Source organism: Chlorocebus sabaeus, chromosome 11 (assembly GCF_047675955.1).
Source record: "Chlorocebus sabaeus isolate Y175 chromosome 11, mChlSab1.0.hap1, whole genome shotgun sequence".
Classification (NCBI taxonomy): domain Eukaryota; kingdom Metazoa; phylum Chordata; class Mammalia; order Primates; family Cercopithecidae; genus Chlorocebus; species Chlorocebus sabaeus.
Genome location: NC_132914.1, coordinates 33,308,346 through 33,326,940, shown reverse-complemented (window position 1 = coordinate 33,326,940; position 18,595 = coordinate 33,308,346). Strand labels below are relative to the sequence as shown.

Sequence of the window (18,595 nt, the reverse complement as noted above, 5' to 3'; positions counted from 1 at the left end):
ATATAGGAAACTATTCTACCACTGCTGTCATCTTTCCAGGATCCCTAATATGGATATTTAATCCCCTAGAAGTACCAAGACTAATGTTGAGTCTTATAAAAGTTATTTTATACTTCAGTCACAAAAAGGAGTAAGGTACTGACGCATGCTATAACATCGATGAACCTAAAAACATTATTCTGCTAAGTTAAAGTCAGTCAGTCACAGAAGACCACATATTATTTGATCCTGTTTATATGAAACGTCCAAAATACGGCCAGGCGCGGTGGCTCACGCCTGTAATCCCAGCACTTTGGGAGGCCAAGGCGGGCAGATCACAAGGGCAGGAGTTCAAGACTAACCTGGCCAACATGGTGAAACCCCATTTTAACTAAAAATATAAAAATTAGCCGGGCACGGTGGCACGTGCCTGTACTCCCAGCTAGCTACTCAGGAGAGGCTGAGGCAGGAGAATTGCTTGAACCCGGGAGATGGAGGCTGTAGTGAGCCAAGATTGTGCCACTGCACTCTAGCCTGGGCGACAGGGCGAGACTCCATCTCAAAAAAACATAGATGTCCAAAATAGGCAAAATCTATAGCTAGAAAGTAGATTATGTGGCTGTTTAGGGATAGAGTGAAGAAGAATGGGGAATGACTACTAACAGATATGAGGTTTCTTTCTGGAATGATGGTATATTCTAAAATTAGTTTAAAGGTGCTAGAAAGGCCAGGCGAGGTGCCACATGCCTGTAACCCCAGCAATGTGGGAGGCCGAGGTAGGCAGATCACTTGAGGCCAAGGAGTTCAAGACCATCCTGGGCAACACAGTTAAAACCTCATCTTTACAAAAATAAAAAAATGAGCCAGGCAAGGTTGCACATGCCTGTAGTCCCAGATGCTAGGGCGGCTTAGACAGACGGATCGCTTGAGCCCAGGGGATTGAGGCTGCAGTGAGCCGTGGTCATGCCACTGCACTCCAGCCTGGGCAAGAGAGTGAGACCCTGTCTCAAAAAGAAAAGAAAAGTTTAAAGTGATGGTTGTGCAACTCTATAAATATGCTAAAAAAAACACTGAATTACACATTGTACGTGGGGAATGTTATGGTATATACAGTATATCTCAATAAAGCTGTTAAAAAACAAAATAAAGGAGAATGACTTCTTAAACAATACACAAAATGTACAAAACCATAGAAGAAAAGATAATTCAACCACAATAAAATTAAAACTTCTTTTCCTCATAGAAAAAATTCAGGGAAAACATTTGCGATCTATAAGTAACTGGTAACCAAAATGTATAAATAACTCCCACAAATCAAATTTTTAAAAATACCTAACAGAAAATAATGTGCAGAGATATGAACAAAAACTCACAAAACAAAACCTCAAAGGACCAAGAAACATGATAAGATGCTCACACTCACTAGTAATCAGGAGGATGCAATAGAAACCACAATGAGGTACCAAAAATTTTAAATGTGACTATATAAAGTACAGATATAAATAAACAAACTTAACTCTGTTGATGGGAATGTAAATTATAGCCATCCAGAGGAGCAATAGCAATATCCAATAAATATACCCTATGATCTGGCAGTTCCACTCCTTGATTTGTTAGAGAAATTCTCAAACATGAGACATTTATTTGAATCTCCGCAGTACCACTGTTTACAAAAACAGCTATAGCAAACACTGGGGAACACGCAAATTTCAACAGGATATATTCCTATAAGGGACCATTATATAGCAATATAAGTGAACAAACTGGGATTATATGTGTGTATATAAATTTCACATGACTGTGTAAAAAGAATATATACAGATTACAGCTACTTCATGATTAATAGTGAGTGGAACTTCTACTTGACATATGTCCCTATTACACTGTGAAAATGTACAAATATCTGAAATGTAAAAATGAGCCCCATGTTAAGATGGATGGGAAGGACACTGTGACTGGTTCTGTGTGGAGTTTGGTAGCACTGTGATTCATTTGATGCTTCTACAAACCACAAAAAACTACACATTAGAGAAATTATGGACTCTGTGTTCTTATGATGACTAGTTAGTTCTGAAGCACCTGGACATTATCTAAAGGCTTCATTCTTGGAATAGAAGATGACATTTCATCCCTGACTCCAATGGAGTTCAAATGTGAATAAAATGATATGAACTGCTTTGGTCATTTCAGAATTAGACTGAGTCACTTATTGGAAAATACAGCCCCTAAACCCCAGTTTAGGTTGCTGTTAAAATAAGTATCATCTACCTAACGGGTACTCATGGTGACTGACTTTTGGAGACTCCAGAATGCAACAAAACAAACAAACAAAAAAATTCAATACATTAAAACCAAAACTTTTAACATGTCTCTATTCCTGAGATCCCAGCAGGACTTCTTGGAGCCTGTGCTTAACTTGATCTCTCTGCTTAGATTTTAATTAATTTTGCTTAAATGTACATCTTATTCTATAGAATGGAATGAGCAACATTTTAAAAAATTGAAATATATATCACCACCCAAAAAGAAAAAAAGAGAAAATGGTTATAGTATGAATGAATACAGAATTTTATAATCACAATTTCCCTAGGAACTCTAAATTTTAAACATTTCTCCATGCAATAACATTTACTGTGACAGATTGGAAGTCTAATGCCAGTCTGATTCTCTTTCCCATGTAAGAAAGCTTTTTTCCCCCCTACTATTTCAATTTAGAAGCTTGTAGTATTCTTTTAATTTCAGAAATTTAACCAGGGTATGTCTCTTCTCTCAAGATTTACGTGCAGCAATTGAGACCTGAAGATGTTGTACTTCAGCTCTGGGGAACTTTTGTCTTTTATCTGTTATGATTATTGTTTCTCTCCTCATCTGCTCCAAGTGCTCTTAACCAATCATCTGTGATAAGGCTTTTGGCTCTCTTAGTTCTCACCTTCAATCTCTTATCTCTAATAAAGTCCATAACATATGTTTTTGATCTGCCTTTTTAGGACAGGTTGTTACAGACTTATGTCTTCCCAAAATTTGTAAGTTGAAGCCCTAACCCCCAGTAGCTTGGAATACGACTATATTTGCAGACAGGGCGTTTAAAGAGGCGATTAAGTTAAAACAAGTCCGGCCGGGCGCAGTAGAGCACACCTGTAACCCCAGCACTTTGGAGGCCAAGGCGGGTGGATCACGAAGTCAAGAGATCGAGCCCATCTTGGCCAGCATGGTGAAAGCCTGTCTCTACTAAAAATACAAAAATTAGCCGGGCGTGGTGGCATGCGCCTATAGTCCCAGCTACTCAGGAGGCTGAGGTAGGAGAATCGCTTGATTGGAGGCAGAGGTTACAGTGAGCCGAGATCATGCCTCTGCACTCCAGCCTGGCAACACAGCGAGACTCCATCTAAAAAAAACAAGGCTATTGGGGTGATGGGCCCATAATCCAAACTGACTGACATTCTTTTTTTTTTTTTTTTTTTTTTGAGACGGAGTCTCGCTCTGTCACCCAGGCTGGAGTGCAGTGGCGCGATCTCCGCTCACTGCAACCTACGCCTCCCGGGTTCACGCCATTCTCCTCCCTCAGCCTCCCGAGTAGCTGGGACTACAGGCGCCCGCCACCACGCCCGGCTAATTTTTTGTATTTTTAGTAGAGACGGGGTTTCACCGTGTTAGCCAGGATGGTCTCAATCTCCTGACCACATGATCCGCCCACCTCGGCCTCCCAAAATGCTGGGATTACAGGCGTGAGCCACCACGCCCGGCCCTGACATTCTTATAAGAAGAGGAAATTCAGACACAGAGACACCATGGACACAGCAAGAAGGCAGCCATCTACGAGCCAAGGAAAACGGCCTCAAAAGAAACCAAACCTGCTGACACTTTGATCTTGGACTTGTAGCCTCCAGAACTGTGAGAAAATAAACTTCTGCTTTTTAAGCTACCCAGTCTGTGGCAATTTGTTATGGCAGCCCCAGCAAACTAATACAGAAGTTACAAACTCAGCTGCCCACACATGCAATGAATAAATCAATCCAGACTTTGGTCAAAATGACATCAGAATGTCAATCATACTTCAGTAAAGTGATTTTTTTAATGCCATCAGATTGTATTCTCCTGACATTTTTATATGAAAAATAAGAATATTTCTAACATCTGCCCAAAAATGGTCATTTTTCTTAAAATGTACAGCCATTTTAATCAGTAGTAATGGCTAACATTAATCAAACATTTAACATTAAATGATTTACCTCATTTAAGTCTAACAACTCTTATTAGATGGTTACTATGTAATTCTCATTTTATAGATGACTTAGCTGAGATTTAGAAAAATTATGTAACTTGCCCAGATATACTTAGGTAACAAGTAACAGGGATGAATTATAACCCAGTAGTCTTCAACTTTCCCACTTTTGATGCAGATGTAGAAGTAGGAAATATTTCATTGCCTATTTTACACTATAAAGAAAGAGCAGCACATATACGATGATAACTGGCAACCAGGAAAGGCAACTGGGAGCAATAGGAGCTGTGGCTAACTAGATATTAACTGACCCACCTAAAGCAGGCATTATGCAAATCCACTGGGAATACGGGTGAAGGGTTATCAGATTTTCTGATTTTTTTAAGGCAAAACCAGAAATCTGGGCCTTTCAACTAAATCCACCAATTTTTAAACACTGGCAACCAATTCATTTATTTTTAATACTGTATGTGTCAACACACACAGACTAAATGAAACACATCTGCGGGCTCCCAATGTTTTACCTCTCACCTAGATTCAGTATTATAAATGGTACTGGCTTCTTCAACAATTGGCTCTATCAGTGCTTTTTTCCCCACCTGGTGATTTAAACATCCAATGTCTAGGCTCTTCCCAGGAAGAAGAGTAGCTACAAGAGTTCTAAAGCGGCAAAAATCACAGCTAGCTTGCTCTGAAAATAGGGCTCCACTGGCACTACAAGGCCTTCAGATTTTTTTCTCCACAAACTCCCAAAGCTGATTCAGTATCCTGAATTATACTTAGGAGCTAAAGATTTGTGTGCCTGGTCTCAGTGTCATCTTTTAGTTTTAGTTTCTTCCAAATTGCACTGTATTGGGATTTTTAGTGTTTTGAATTTATATTTTGAGATGTGGCCTTTCACCGAAAAGCTTTTGTTGTATTTTCAGCTCTTCCCTAATAATCAGCATCAGTTGGGGCTGAGGAGTTAATAATGTTCATTCATACCACATTAACCAAAGCTGATTCCTTATTTAACTTCTAAGTTTTAATTTTTCATTGTGTAAGGCAGCTCTCTCAATTCTTTATTTTGACATTAATATAGTAAAGATATACTTCTCTTAATGTTTTACTTTGTATTTTGAAATAATTTTAGATTTACAGAAGGTTTCCTTAATATTTGCTTCACTTATTTAAATAAAATATTTCTAAGTGTATCCTTAGAAATGTTAATCTTATGGTACTTAAAACAGCTAAACTTGGCTGGGCGCAGTGGCTCACACCTGTAATCCCAGCACTTTGGGAGGGCGAGGCGGGCGGATCACCTGAGGTTGGGGGTTCGACACCAGACTGACTAACATGGAGAAACCCTGTCTCTACTAAAAATATAAAATTAGCCAGTCGTGGTGGCACATGCCTGTAATCCCAGCTACTTGGGAGGCTGAGACAGGAGAATCACTTGAACCCAGGAGATGGAGGCTGCAGTGAGCCGAGATCACACCATTGCACTCCTGCTCGAGCAACAAGAGCAAAACTCTGTCTCAAAAAAAAATAAAAATAGCTAAACTAAAATGTTTCTTCCATATAGCTGAAACCCTCTATGTAATGACAAAATATATATATGAAGTTTAAACCACTTCATAATTTGCAGTTAATATGTGGAGTGCTTTTTGTTTTTAAGGGACCAGGTCTCACTATGTTGGTTAGGCTGGAGTGCAGCGGCTACTCACAGGCACAATCACAGTGAATGATAGCCCTCCACCTCCTGGGCTCAAGCAGTCTTGCCACCAGGTCTCCCAAGGAACTGGGACTACAGGCACAGGTCACCACACTCGACTTAAAATGCCGTTCTTACATGAACTTAATATCCAAAATCCAAACTTTCTAAAATACTGCAGACTTAACAGTCCTTAGGAAGGAATTTTTTCTTGGTTATAAAACTATAGGTCCAGTACTTTCTGGATCACTGAAGAGTGAGAGATTCAGATATCTGACAAGGCTATGAACTTGAATAGCAGAAGTATCATCCATGAAAATCCCCACTTCTTCCATAAAAGCATGAAAAAGTGACATGAATCTACACATCCAAGAAGCTCGATGAACTCAAAGCAGGATAAACACAAAGAGATACACACATTGAGATAAATTATAATCAAACTGTTGAAAAACAAAGACAAATGTTAAAAGAAGCAAGAGAGAAGCTATGAGTCATGAACAAGGGATCCTCAATAAGAGTAACAACAGATACAACAGATTTTTCATCAGAAACCATAGGGGCCACAGCGGCTCTGCCTATGGAGTAGTCAGTCTTTTATTCCTTTACTTTAATAAACTTGTTTTCAAAAGAAAAAAAGAGAGAGAGAGAGAGAGAGAGAAACCAACCATAGGAGCCAGAGGCAGTAAGATAAAGTGCTGAAAGAAAAACCCTGCCAATCAAAAATTCTAACTCAAAATGGTTAAGATGCCAATAAAACCTGAAGCAACCTATAGAGGCAACACAATCCCCATCAAAATCCCAACCATCTTATTTACAGAAATGAAGAAGCCAAATCTAAAATTCATATGGGGCCCGCACAGTGGCTCATGCCTGGATTACCCAGCATTCTGGGAGGCCAAGGCAGGCGGATCACCTGAGGTTAGGAGTTTGGGACCAACCTGGCCAACATGGTTAAAACCCCATCTCTAATAAAAGAACACATATTAGCCAGGCGTGGTGGTGGGCATTTGTAATCTCAGCTACATGGGAGCCTGAGGTGGTTGGATCGCTTGAACCCAGGAGGCAGAGGCTGCAAGTGAGCTGAGATTGTGCCACTGCACTCCAGCCTGGGCACAGAGTGAGACTACCTCTCAAAATAAAATAATATAAAATAGCCGGGCGCGGTGGCTCAAGCCTGTAATCCCAGCACTTTGGGAGGCCGAGACGGGCGGATCACGAGGTCAGGAGATCGAGACCATCCTGGCGAACACGGTGAAACCCCGTCTCTACTAAAAATACAAAAAACTAGCCAGGCGAGGTGGCGGGCGCCTGTAGTCCCAGCTACTCCGGAGGCTGAGGCAGGAGAATGGCGTAAACCCGGGAGGCGGAGCTTGCAGTGAGCTGAGATCCGGCCACTGCACTCCAGCCTGGGCGACAGAGCCAGACTCCGTCTCAAAAAAAATAATAATAATAATAATAATATAAAATAAAATTCATATGGAATGGCAAGGGACCCCAAACAATCAAAACAATTTTGAAAAAGGAAAACAATGCTGGGAAAGTTACACTTCTCAAATTTAAAATATACTCCAAAGATACAGTAATCAAAGCAGAAGAGAACTGAGAATCCAGAAATAAACCCATATAATACATCTTTGGCTGGCCAGGCACAGTGGCTCATGCCTGTAACCCCAGCACTTTGGAAGGTTAAGGTGGGTGGATCACCTGAGGTCAGGAGTTCAAGACCAGCCTGGCCAACATGGCAAAACCCCATCTCCACTAAAAAAAAACACACAAAAAAATAGCCAGGCATGGTGGCAGGCGCCTGTAGTCCCAGCTACTTAGGCGGCTACTTAGGCTATTTAGGAGGCTGAGGCAGGAGAATCGCTTGGGCCCAGGAGGTAGAGGTTGCAGTGAGCCGAGACTGAGCCTCTGCACTCCAGCCTGGGTGACAAAGTGAGATCCTGTCTCAAAAAAAAAAAAAATCTTTGGTCAACTGATTTTCAGCAATACCAAGACTATTTAATGGAGAAAGAACAGTCTCTCCAACAAATGGTACTGGGTCAACTGGAGAAGCATATGCAAAAAAATGAAATGAACCCCTACCTTATACCATACGAAGATGTACTCAAAATGGACCAAAAGCCTAAATATACAAGTCAAAACTATAAAATAATTAGGGAAACAAACATTAAAAAACAAAAAATAAATAAATCTTCATAGCTTTAGATTTGTCAATGCCTTAGATATGACACCAAAATCACAAGCAATAAAAGAAAAAAAAAAGATAAATTAGCCTTAATCAAAAGTAAAACCTTTTATGTACTGAAGAATACTAACAAGGCAGTAAAAAGACAAGGCCGGGTGTGGTGGCTTATGCCTGTAATCTCAGTGCTTTGGGAGGCCAAGGCGGGTGGATCACCTGAGGTCACGAGTTCAAGACCAGCCTGGCCAACATGGTAAAACTCCATCTGTACTAAAAATACAAAAATTAGCCCGATGTGGTGGCATGAGCCTGTAATCCCAGTTACTCATGAGGCTGAGGCAGAGGAATCACTTGAATCCAGAAGGCAGAAGTTGCAGTGAGCCAAGATCACACTATTGCACTCCAGCCTAGGCAAAAGAGCAAAAAAAAAAAGAAAAAAAGAAAAAAAACAAAACCTACAGAATGAGAGAAAATATTTGTAGATTACATACTGTTAAGTGTCTAGTATCCAGAATATATAAAGAACTCTTGGCCGGGCATGGTAGCTCACACCTGTAAATCCCAGCACTTTGGGAGGCCGAGGCGGGCAGATCACAAGGTCAGGAGTTCGAGACCAGCCTGGCCAATATGGTGACACCCCCATCTCAACTGAAACTACAGAAATTAGCCAGGCATGGTGGTGCACGCCTGTAGTCCCAGCTACTCGGGAGGCTAAGACAGAAGAATCGCTTAAACCCAGGAGGCAGAGGTTGCAGTGAGCTGAGATGGCGCCACTGCACTCCAGCCTGGGCAATAAAGCGAGACGCCATCTCAAAAATAAAAAAAAAGAACTTTTACAATTCAACAATAAGACAACCCCAACAAGCACATAAAAAGATGTTCAACACCATTAGTCATTAGGGAAAAATGCAAAGCAAAACTACAATAAAATACCACTTTACACCCATTAGTATGACTGTAATCAAAAACAGATAATAACAAATGTTGACAAAGATACAGAAAAACTGTACCCCTCATACATTGCTGGTGGGAATTTTAAAATGGGGTAGCTGCTGTGGAAAACAGTTTGGTGGTTGCTCAAAAAGTTAAACAAAATTACCTTAGAACTCAGCAATTTTACTCCTAGGTATATACCAAAATAACTGATAACAGGTACTCAAATACTTGTACACTAATGTTCATAGCAGCACTATTTACAACAGCCAAAAGGTAGAAACAACCCAACTGCTCATCAATAGATAATTGAATAAACCAAACGTGGTTTATACATATAATAGAATATTACTCAGCCATTAAATGGAAAAGAAAGAAGAGGGAGAGACAGCTCAATAGTACAGTTTTCTTTTGTGATGAAATTGTTTTGGACCTAGACAGACATGTCATTATGAACGCACTAAATGCCACAGAATTATACATTTTATAAACGGGCTAATTTTGGCCGGCCACAGTGGCTCACACCTATAATCCCAGCACTTTGGGAGGCCGAGGCAGGTGGATCACCTGAGGTCGGGAGTTTGAGACCAGCCTGACCAACATGGAGATACCCTGTCTCTACTAAAAATACAAAATTAGCCAGGCGTGGCACATGCCTGTAATCCCAGCTATTTGGGAGGCTAAGGCAGGCGAATCACATGAACCCGGGAGGCAGAGGTTGCATTGACCCAAGATCGTGCCATTGCACTCCAGCCTGGGGAACTCCGTCTCAAAAAAAAAAGAAAAGAAAAGATAAAGGGCTAATTTTATGTTCCGCAAATTTCACCTCCATTTTGTTAAGCTAAAAAAAAAAAAGCAGCAGCTCATAATCTATACAAAATAAAGGGAAAAATACATTTATCGAAAAACACAAGAAAACAATGCATCAGAAGGAATTAAACTACAGTCAATAAATGCTAAAATGTAGAAAGCAGTGCTCATGGAGAAAAAAAAAAGAGAGAGACATCAAACTATGAAAGAGTTGGCCATAAGAGAAGGAAACGGCATAGGGGTCAAAAAATGCTGTTTTTCGAATAAAGAATTGCAGAATGATTTAGCGCTTAAAAAAAAAAAAAAAAAAAAAAAAAAGACAATAAAAGTGTTGGCCGGGCGCAGTGGTTCATGCCTGTAATCCCAGCACTTTGGGAGACCGAGGTGGCTGGATCACAAGGTCAGGAGATCGAGACCATCCTGGCCAACACGGTGAAACCTGGTCTCTACCAAAAAAATACAAAAACATTAGCCGGGCGCGGTGGCGGTCGCCTGCAGTCCTAGCTACTTGGGAGGCTGACGCAAGAAAATGGCGTGAACCCGGGAGGCGGAGCTTGCAGTGAGCCCAGATCGCGCCACTGCACTCCAGCCTGGGCGACAGAGCGAGACTCCATCTCAAATAATAATAATAATAATAATAATAATAAAATAAAACTGTTGAGAAGGGCGTGCAGAAACCGGAACCCCAAAGGGGGTGTGAAATGGTGCAGTCACAGCCGGACACGGCAGCTCACACCTGTAATCCCTCCACTTTGGGAGGCTGAGGTGGGTGGATCATTTGAGGTCAGGGATTTGAGACCAGCCTAAGCAACATGACAAAACCCCATCTCTAACTAAAAATATAAAAAGTAGCCAGGCAGTAGTGGCGCGCACCTGTAATCCTGGCTACTCCACACGCTGAAGCAGGAGAACGGCTTGAGCCTGGGAGGTAGAGGCTGAGGTAAGCCAAGATCGCGCCACTATACTCCAGTCTGGGCGAGAGAGTGAGACCCTGACTCAAAAAAAAAAAAGGTGCAGCCACTATGGAAAACAGTTTGGCAGTTTTTCAGAAAGTTAAACATAAGAATTATCATATGACCCAGCAAGTCTACTTAGGTATATACTCAAGAGAATTAAAAACACACATTCACACAACTTGTAAATGAATGTTCACAGCAGCATTATTCAAAATAGCCAAAAAATAGAAACAACCCAAAAATCCATCAATTGATGAACTGGTAAACTGTGCTGTATCTATACAATGGAATATTTATTATTCTGCCATGCTACATAATGGATATACCTACAAAACATTATGTTGAGTGGCTCATGCCTATAATCCCAGCACTTTAGGAGGCCGAGGCAGGCAGATCACTTGAGGTCAGAAGTTCAAGATCAGCCTGGCCAACATGGCAAAACCCCGTCTCTACTAAAAATACAAAAAAAGTAGCTGGGTGTGGTAGCCCAGGCCTGTAATCTGGGCTGAGGCAGAAGAATCACTTGAACCCGGGAGGTGGAGGTTGCAGTGAGCTGAGGTCATGCCATTGCACTCCAGCCTGAGCAACAGAGCAAAACTCCATCTCAAAAAAAAAAAAAAAATTATGTTGAGCAACAGATGCCTGGCACAAAAGATCAAATCACATATTATAGGATTCCACTAATGTGAAATATCCCAAATAGGCAAATCCACAGAGACAGAAAGTAGATTAGTGGTTGCCAGCGATTCCTGCTTTTTCCAGTATCATGCACTTTAAAATCCAATGATTCACTAATATATTTTTCAAATTGGGATCTAGGAACCATCTGTATCAGAGTTACCGATGGTCCCTCTCCCACGTCGGGCTTATAAAATCAAAACCTGTCAGAAGTTGGGGGAGGACAAAATGGGGGTGACTGCTTAGGGGCAGGAGTTTTCTTTTTCAGGTAATGAAAATATTCTGGAATTACACTATGGTGGTACAACTTTGTGAACGTACTAAACACTGCTGAGTTGTGTATACTTTATAATAGTGAATTTTGTGTTATATGAATATTTCAGTATTTTTAATGTTAATTTTTTTAAAGTTGATTTGGAAATTAGTAATTAAAATCCAAATTATTGGCTGGGCATGGTGGCTCATACCTGTTATCCCAGCACTTTGGGAGGCTGCAGCAGGCAGATCATTTGAGGTCAGGAGTTTGAGACCAGTCTGGCCAACATGGTAAAACCCTGTCTCTAATAAAAATACAAAAATTAGGCCAAGCGCAGTGGCTCACGTCTGTAATCCCAGCACTTTGGGAGGCCGAGGCGGGTGGATCATGAGGTCAGGAGTTCGAGACCAGCCTGACCAACATGGTGAAACCCAGTCTCTACTAAAAGCACAAAAATTAGCCAGGCATGGTGGCCTGCGCCTGTAATCCCAGCTACTCAGGAGGCTGAGGCAGGAGAATCACTTGAACCCGGTAAGCGGAGGTTGTAGTGAATAGAGATCGCGCCACTACACTCCAGCCTGGGCAACAGAGCGAGACACCGTCTCAAGAAACAAAGAAAAAAAAAAATAGCCATTCATGGTGGTGGGCACCTGTAATCCCAGCTACTCAGGAGGCTGAGGCAGGAGAATCGCTTGAACCCAGGAGGCGGAGGCTGCAGTGAGCCAAGATCGCACCACTGCACTCCAGCCTGGGCGACAAGCGGAACTCCATCTCTAAAAAAATAAATAATAGCCGGGCGCGGTGGCTCACGCCTGTAATCCCAGCACTTTGGGAGGCCGAGACGGGCAGATCACGAGGTCAGGAGATCGAGACCAGCCTGGCTAACACGGTGAAACCCCATCTCTACTAAAATACAAAAAAATTAGCCAGGCGTGCTGGTGGGCGCCTGTAGTCCCAGCTACTGGGAGGCTGAGGCAGGAGAATGGCGTGAACCCAGGAGGCGGAGCTTGCGGTGAGCTGAGATCTCGCCACCGCACTCTAGCCTGGGAGACAGAGCGAGACTCCCCCTCAAAAACAAATAAAATAAAATAAAATAAAATCCAAAATATTTTTAGGCTGGGTGCAGTGGCTCACACCTATAATCCCAGCACTTTGGGAGGCCAAGGCAAGAGGATCATTTGAGTCCAGGAGTTTGAAACCAGCCTTGGTAACATAGTAAGGCAGCGATTTTAAATTTTTTTAAACAAATTAGCCAGGCATAATGGTGCATGCCTGTAATCCCAGCTACTCAGGAGGCTGAGGCGAGAGGACTGCTTGCACCCAGGAATTTGAGGTTACAGTGAGCTACGGATTATGCCAGTGCACTCTAGCGTGGGTGAAAGAGCCAGACCCTCAAAAAATAAAAATAAAAATCCAAATTGTTTTTCCTTTTACATTTGTCTGAATTACTGAAGATGGAATGCCGAAATCACTGAAATAAAAGGAAAAGCGTAAAGTACATTACTAGGAACACTAAGCCAGAGTCTCAGGTTAATGTCATCTGTATTCAGATACCTATATTGAGTGGTAGTTTAGATTACATACCTGGATGGCTCCCCTTTCCAATTCTTAATTTAAGAAATAGGATTAAATTTCCCAAGTTGAGTCACAAAAGTTGTTTTAAGTCTTATCTCCTCTACCTGCAAAGTACACCATGGTCTAAAAGTATCATCAGCCTTCTCTCTCTCCCCACTATGTCTGTTCATTTCACAGATGGTCCCTACTGGCAAAAAAGAAAAACTATTTAGCTAACACATAAAACATGTGAATGATTGATAGCTGTAAACATGAGTCCCTCACCTCCACTCCTCCAAGTCCCTAGCCCCCAAATGAGTGTTACTCGGGCATTTCATAAAAACAAAGTTTAAAACATTTAGAAGCCAGCAATGTTTGCCTGGGAAGTGATATATTAGAGCAAGAATGCCACCAAAGTCAGCATGGTACTGGATGGTAGTATGCCATAGATTCAACTTCCCCTAATTTTCCTGCTTTTTCCAGTATCATGCATTTTAAAATCCAATGATTCACTATGTTTTTCAAATTAAGATCTAGGAACCATCTGTATCAGAATCACCTATGGTCCCTCACCCACCTCAGGCTTATTATCAAAATCTCTGGGGATAGGATCCAGGAAACTTATTTTCAAAGTGATTCTTTGGCCGGGCGCGGTGGCTCTCACCTGTAATCCCAGCACTTTGGGAGGCTGAGGCGGGCAGACCACCTGAGGTCGGGAGTTTGAGACCAGCCTGACCAACAATGAGAAACTCCATCTCTACTAAAAATACAAAATTAGCCAGGTGTGGTGGCGCATGCCTGTAATCCCAGCTACGCGAGAGGCTGAGGCAGGAGAATCGCTTGCAGCCAGGAGGCAGAGGTTGCAGTGAGCTGAGATCATGCCATTGCACTCCAGCCCAGGCAACAAGAGCGAAACTCCATCTCAAAAAAAAAAACAAAAAAACAAAAACCTAAACCCAAACCCAAAGTGATTCTTAATAAACACTCGAGTCTGAGAATCACTATTCCAAAAAGTTCAACAAGATAGAAACTGAAGCCATTTAAGGTATGGATAATATGTAGGATAGACACTACACTTGTAGTTGTTTTTTAATTTTTTTAAGACACAGGGTCTCACTCTGTTGCCCAGGCTGGAGTGCCATCGCAGAATCATAGCTCACTGCAGCCTCAAACTCCTGGACTCAGGCAGTCTTCCCAAGTAGCTGGGACTACTGGCACACGCCACACACTATAGTACTTGGTGAATTTAAACCTGTATTCTGAAGGCATGATTACTGCCGATAGGTTTACTAGGCAGAACTAAGTACAAAACACTTATATGTCTGGAATTCACTCACTACAACTACTCCATTAAATATAAATGAGACGTATATATATGTTACATAATAGCAAAGAATAAAAATGGCAGACATCACAAAGTAATGGTGTACTAGTATCCAAACCAAGAAGATATTCTTGTTTCCCCAACACACTACAAAAAAGGCGGTGGGGGGGCGGGGCGCGCGGGGCGCGGTGGTGTGGGGAGTAAATAGTTTCTATTCTCTCTCTTTCTGCTGGGGTGCAGTGATATGCACTCCTGCACACACCTCAGCCTCAACCTCCCAGGCTCAGGTGATCCTCCCACCTCAGCCAGCTGAGTTGCTGGGACTACAGGTTCGCGCCACCACACCCAGCTAATTTTTGTATTTTTTGTAGAGATGGAGTTGCCCCACGTTGCCCAGACTGGTCTTGAACTCCTGGACTCAAGGGATCTGCCTACCTTGGATAATTTCTATTCTGTATTTCTTCTGTACTTGAGTAAAAGACTGATTATCAGTTAATAAGAACTTAGATGGAGATAACCCTCATTAAATCAAGCAGAAAAACTGACCTCTTGAGAAATGTCAAACATCAACATGCAGATATAGCATATAACTGTCAGTACTAGGATGGTTTCCGCACGTTAATGGCTTTCAGAAGGATGGGATCTTTACTTTTCTCTCCTGCCACTCTGTATTTTGCCAACAGGTTTACTGACCAAAATAAATTCTATTTTGTGTAAAAAGAAAAAAAGTATTGATTTTAAACTATGCTGACACACTGTATCCCTAATTCTTTTATTTCTTCATGCTTAAAAAGCACTGAGAATCTCTTTTAAAGGTATATGGAAAGTTTCTAGTGTGCAGCTAGGAGACACTTCTGAATCACTTACTATCAAAGACTCAATTTATATTATCTCTAATTCTTTTTACAAAAACTGGTTTTTGATGATAAAAGTACCAGTGTTTTAAAACATTATGTGGTTAGAGCAATATTTATTCAAAATATTTAGAGCACTTACTACATGTCCCTGACTGAACAAAATTATATTCAATAAAAAATATTCCTTGTAATTTATATTTGATGCTTCTGAGTCTCCAAACATTACAAATATTAAGTGTTACAAATACTAGAATATGTAGGCAAGATTGAGCAGAATCTTTCCCTATCCTATCGCAGACCAAGGAAATGTGTTTCTAAAACAATTTCTATTGCTTCAACTATTTAAAAGCCAAGCAAACAAACAAATGAATACAGGATGTCTATAGTTTCCAGTGTCTGGATAGACACTAATACTTTGAACATTAAGTTCCTTCTCATAATATTTATACCCTATACTATGTACCTCATGGAAAATGATGGGGAAACCGTCACCTTCTCAATAGAAAACATACTATTAAGAAATGAAGGCACTTAAAATCAGTATACTAATTTCTAAAATCCGTTTCTCTGAACTCTAATCGAAGTCCTATGATTCCTAGGTCAATAAAAGCAGCAGGCAGAGAAAAGGAAATTTATACTCCTTCTCTGTCACTCTAGAAATAACATTTATTTCCTCAACATTTCTGCATTTAAAAAAATGAGTTAGCTATGAGAAGACCGAGAAACTGATGCCCAATTTAGGGCACGATCACAAAACTGTGGAAGACAAAAACCACAGCCTACGCAGAAAAATGGGACATTCCTTCCCAACACCCGCAGAACTCTAGATACACGTTTTGTTTTGTTTTGTTTTGTTTTTTAAATGCTTATTCGGCGTTCTCGAGACCTGGTGGAATTACACTGCAGGAAAACACTGGCGCTCACGCACGGTAGCGTCTCTCAGCCTCAATAGCGCGATTCCAAAACTAACTCTGCAGTCCCCGGGCAAGGTAGGGAGAATAAAACACCCGTCGAATGAAAACCAACCGAGATGGGAACAGCCAACCCACCGAGCCCAGCGCGGCCCCGAGTGCCCCGCGCGTCCCCCAGGTGCCCTTGGAGGCAGCGGCAAGCGGACGAGGCCGCGCCCGGTCCCAGCGGACTTTAGTTCCGCCCGCCGGCCCATCCTTCCCTCTCCTGCCCCCGGGACCCGCCGGGCCATCCAGGCTCGCCGTGCCGGCTCCGCCCCTGGCCGGGCCCCGGATTCTCCGCCTCGATGCAACGCTGCCCCGGGCGGGCGGGTGCGGTAGAGCCCGGAGAGCCCTGGGGCCACCAGCAAGGCCCTCCTCCCACAGGCCGCAAAGGCTGGCGCGGGAGTGGGCACTGCCGCAGCACCGACCAGGCCTGCGGCCGGGGGTCTGGCCCGAGCGAACGCCGCCTGCTGCTCTCACCTGCGTTCCCACTACGACGATTTGAGGCAGCTGGATGATGTCGGCGCCCACCGTGTTGAAGACGTCCTGGAGCTTGTTAATGACAGGAATTAGCGCCTCCATGACTCTGAAAACACCGGGCCCCAGTGCCCGCCGGCCGCGGCAATGAATGGGGCCGGGGCCCAGACTTCGCCTCCTTCCTCCTTTCCTCCTCCCTCTCCTCGGAAGCCGGCACCCATTGGACCGGGCCCGCCGGCTACCTGCCCCCTCCCGGCAGGCCATGCGCTGCGAGGGAGGTGGAGAGGAGCAAGGCCTGCTGGGAGTTGTAGTTCTGGCGAGGAGGAACGCTAGTGCCCACGGCTTCCAGGAGGCTGCGCGGGCACTGGTGGGCCCTTGCCTGGGGCTGGGATGCTGCGCGGGCTCTGGTCAAAGGCTAGGAGCGGGCGGGGAGCGCAGGAGGAAAACCATACATTTATGCCTGTCCTCAAGGCACGATGGATGTGACAGTGCCGGGTGTGAATATGTGTTAAGCACAATGATGTGTCTCAATTATCCAATGTCACTTCCTTATGAAGACACTTTCTCTGGAAGAACGGGTTGGAAAGGCTTAAAGAAGAGCTTATGGCCGCAGACAACCAAACTGGGTGCAAAAAAATCTGTACGCTGATACTAGAATGTGTGGGGTGTTACTTTGCAAAAATAAAAAACTAGCCCAGGTTAGAATACGCGGGTTCTCCAGGGGTTTCGTAAAAAAAAAAAAGCAAACAGGCCGGGCGCGGTGGCTCACGCCTGCAATCCCAGCACTTTGGGAGGCGGAGGCGGGTGGATCACGAGGTCAGGAGATCGAGACCACGGTGAAACCCCCTCTCTACTAAAAATACAAAAAATTAGCCGGGCGTAGTGGCGGGCGCCTGTAGTCCCAGCTACTCGGGAGGCTGAGGAAGGAAAATGGCGTGAACCCGGGAGGCGGAGCTTGCAGTGAGCAGAGATCGCGCCACTGCACTCCAGCCTAGGCGACAGAGCGAGACTCCGTCTCAAAACAACAAACAAACAAAAAAAACGACCGAGCGAGGTGTAATCCCAGCACTTTAAGAAGCGGAAGCAGGAGGATCGCTTGAGCCAGGAGTTCGAGACCAGCCTGGTCAACATAGTGAGACCTCATCTCTACAAAAAGACAAAAAAAAAAAAAAAAAAAAGCAGGAGTCCGAGCAGCGTGGGGGCGGTGTTCATGAAAAAAAAAATATTAAGAGTATTGGAGTTGGCCGGGCGCGGTGCCTCAAGCCTGTAATCCCAACACTTTGGGAGGCCGAGACGGGCGGATCACGAGGTCAGGAGCTCGAGACCATCCTGGCTACCATGGTGAAACCCCGTCTCTACTAAAAATACAAAAAACTAGCCGGGCGAGGTGGCAAGCGCCTGTAGTCCCAGCTACTTGGGAGGCTGAGGCAGGAGAATGGTGTAAACCCGGGAGGCGGAACTTGCAGTGAGCTGAGATCCGGCCACTGCACTCCAGCCCAGGCGACAGAGCGAGACTCTGTCTCAAAAAAAAAAAAAAAAAAAAGAGTATTGGTGTTTTACAGGGGAAGCTAGGCATTTATTATCGATATTATGTATAAACCTTTATTTGTAGACATCTGATAACTGCCTTACTCGCTCTTTGCTCATACTGTTCTTTTTTTTTTTTTTTTTTTTTTTTTTGAGACAGAGTCTGACTCTCTTGCCCAGGCTGGAATGCAGTG

At 43.2% G+C, this 18,595-nt stretch overlaps 1 protein-coding gene across 8 annotated transcripts in view; it reads right to left on the bottom strand.

The window, feature by feature from the left end:
* DNM1L (dynamin 1 like) overlaps positions 1-17,076 on the bottom strand; it is a 66,741-nt gene extending 49,665 nt beyond the window's left edge. For 4 of the 8 annotated variants that reach the window (XM_007968123.3, XM_007968124.3, XM_007968128.3 and 1 more), the window contains exon 1: positions 16,878-17,076. In XM_007968123.3, coding sequence (XP_007966314.2) covers positions 16,878-16,979 — 102 coding nt within the window. In that variant the 5' untranslated portion in view covers positions 16,980-17,076. The remainder of the gene's footprint in view (positions 1-16,877) is intronic. The other 4 variants (XM_007968125.3, XM_007968126.3, XM_007968130.3 and 1 more) reach the window with 1 other exon arrangement.
* Between the last annotated feature and the right edge of the window lie 1,519 nt (positions 17,077-18,595).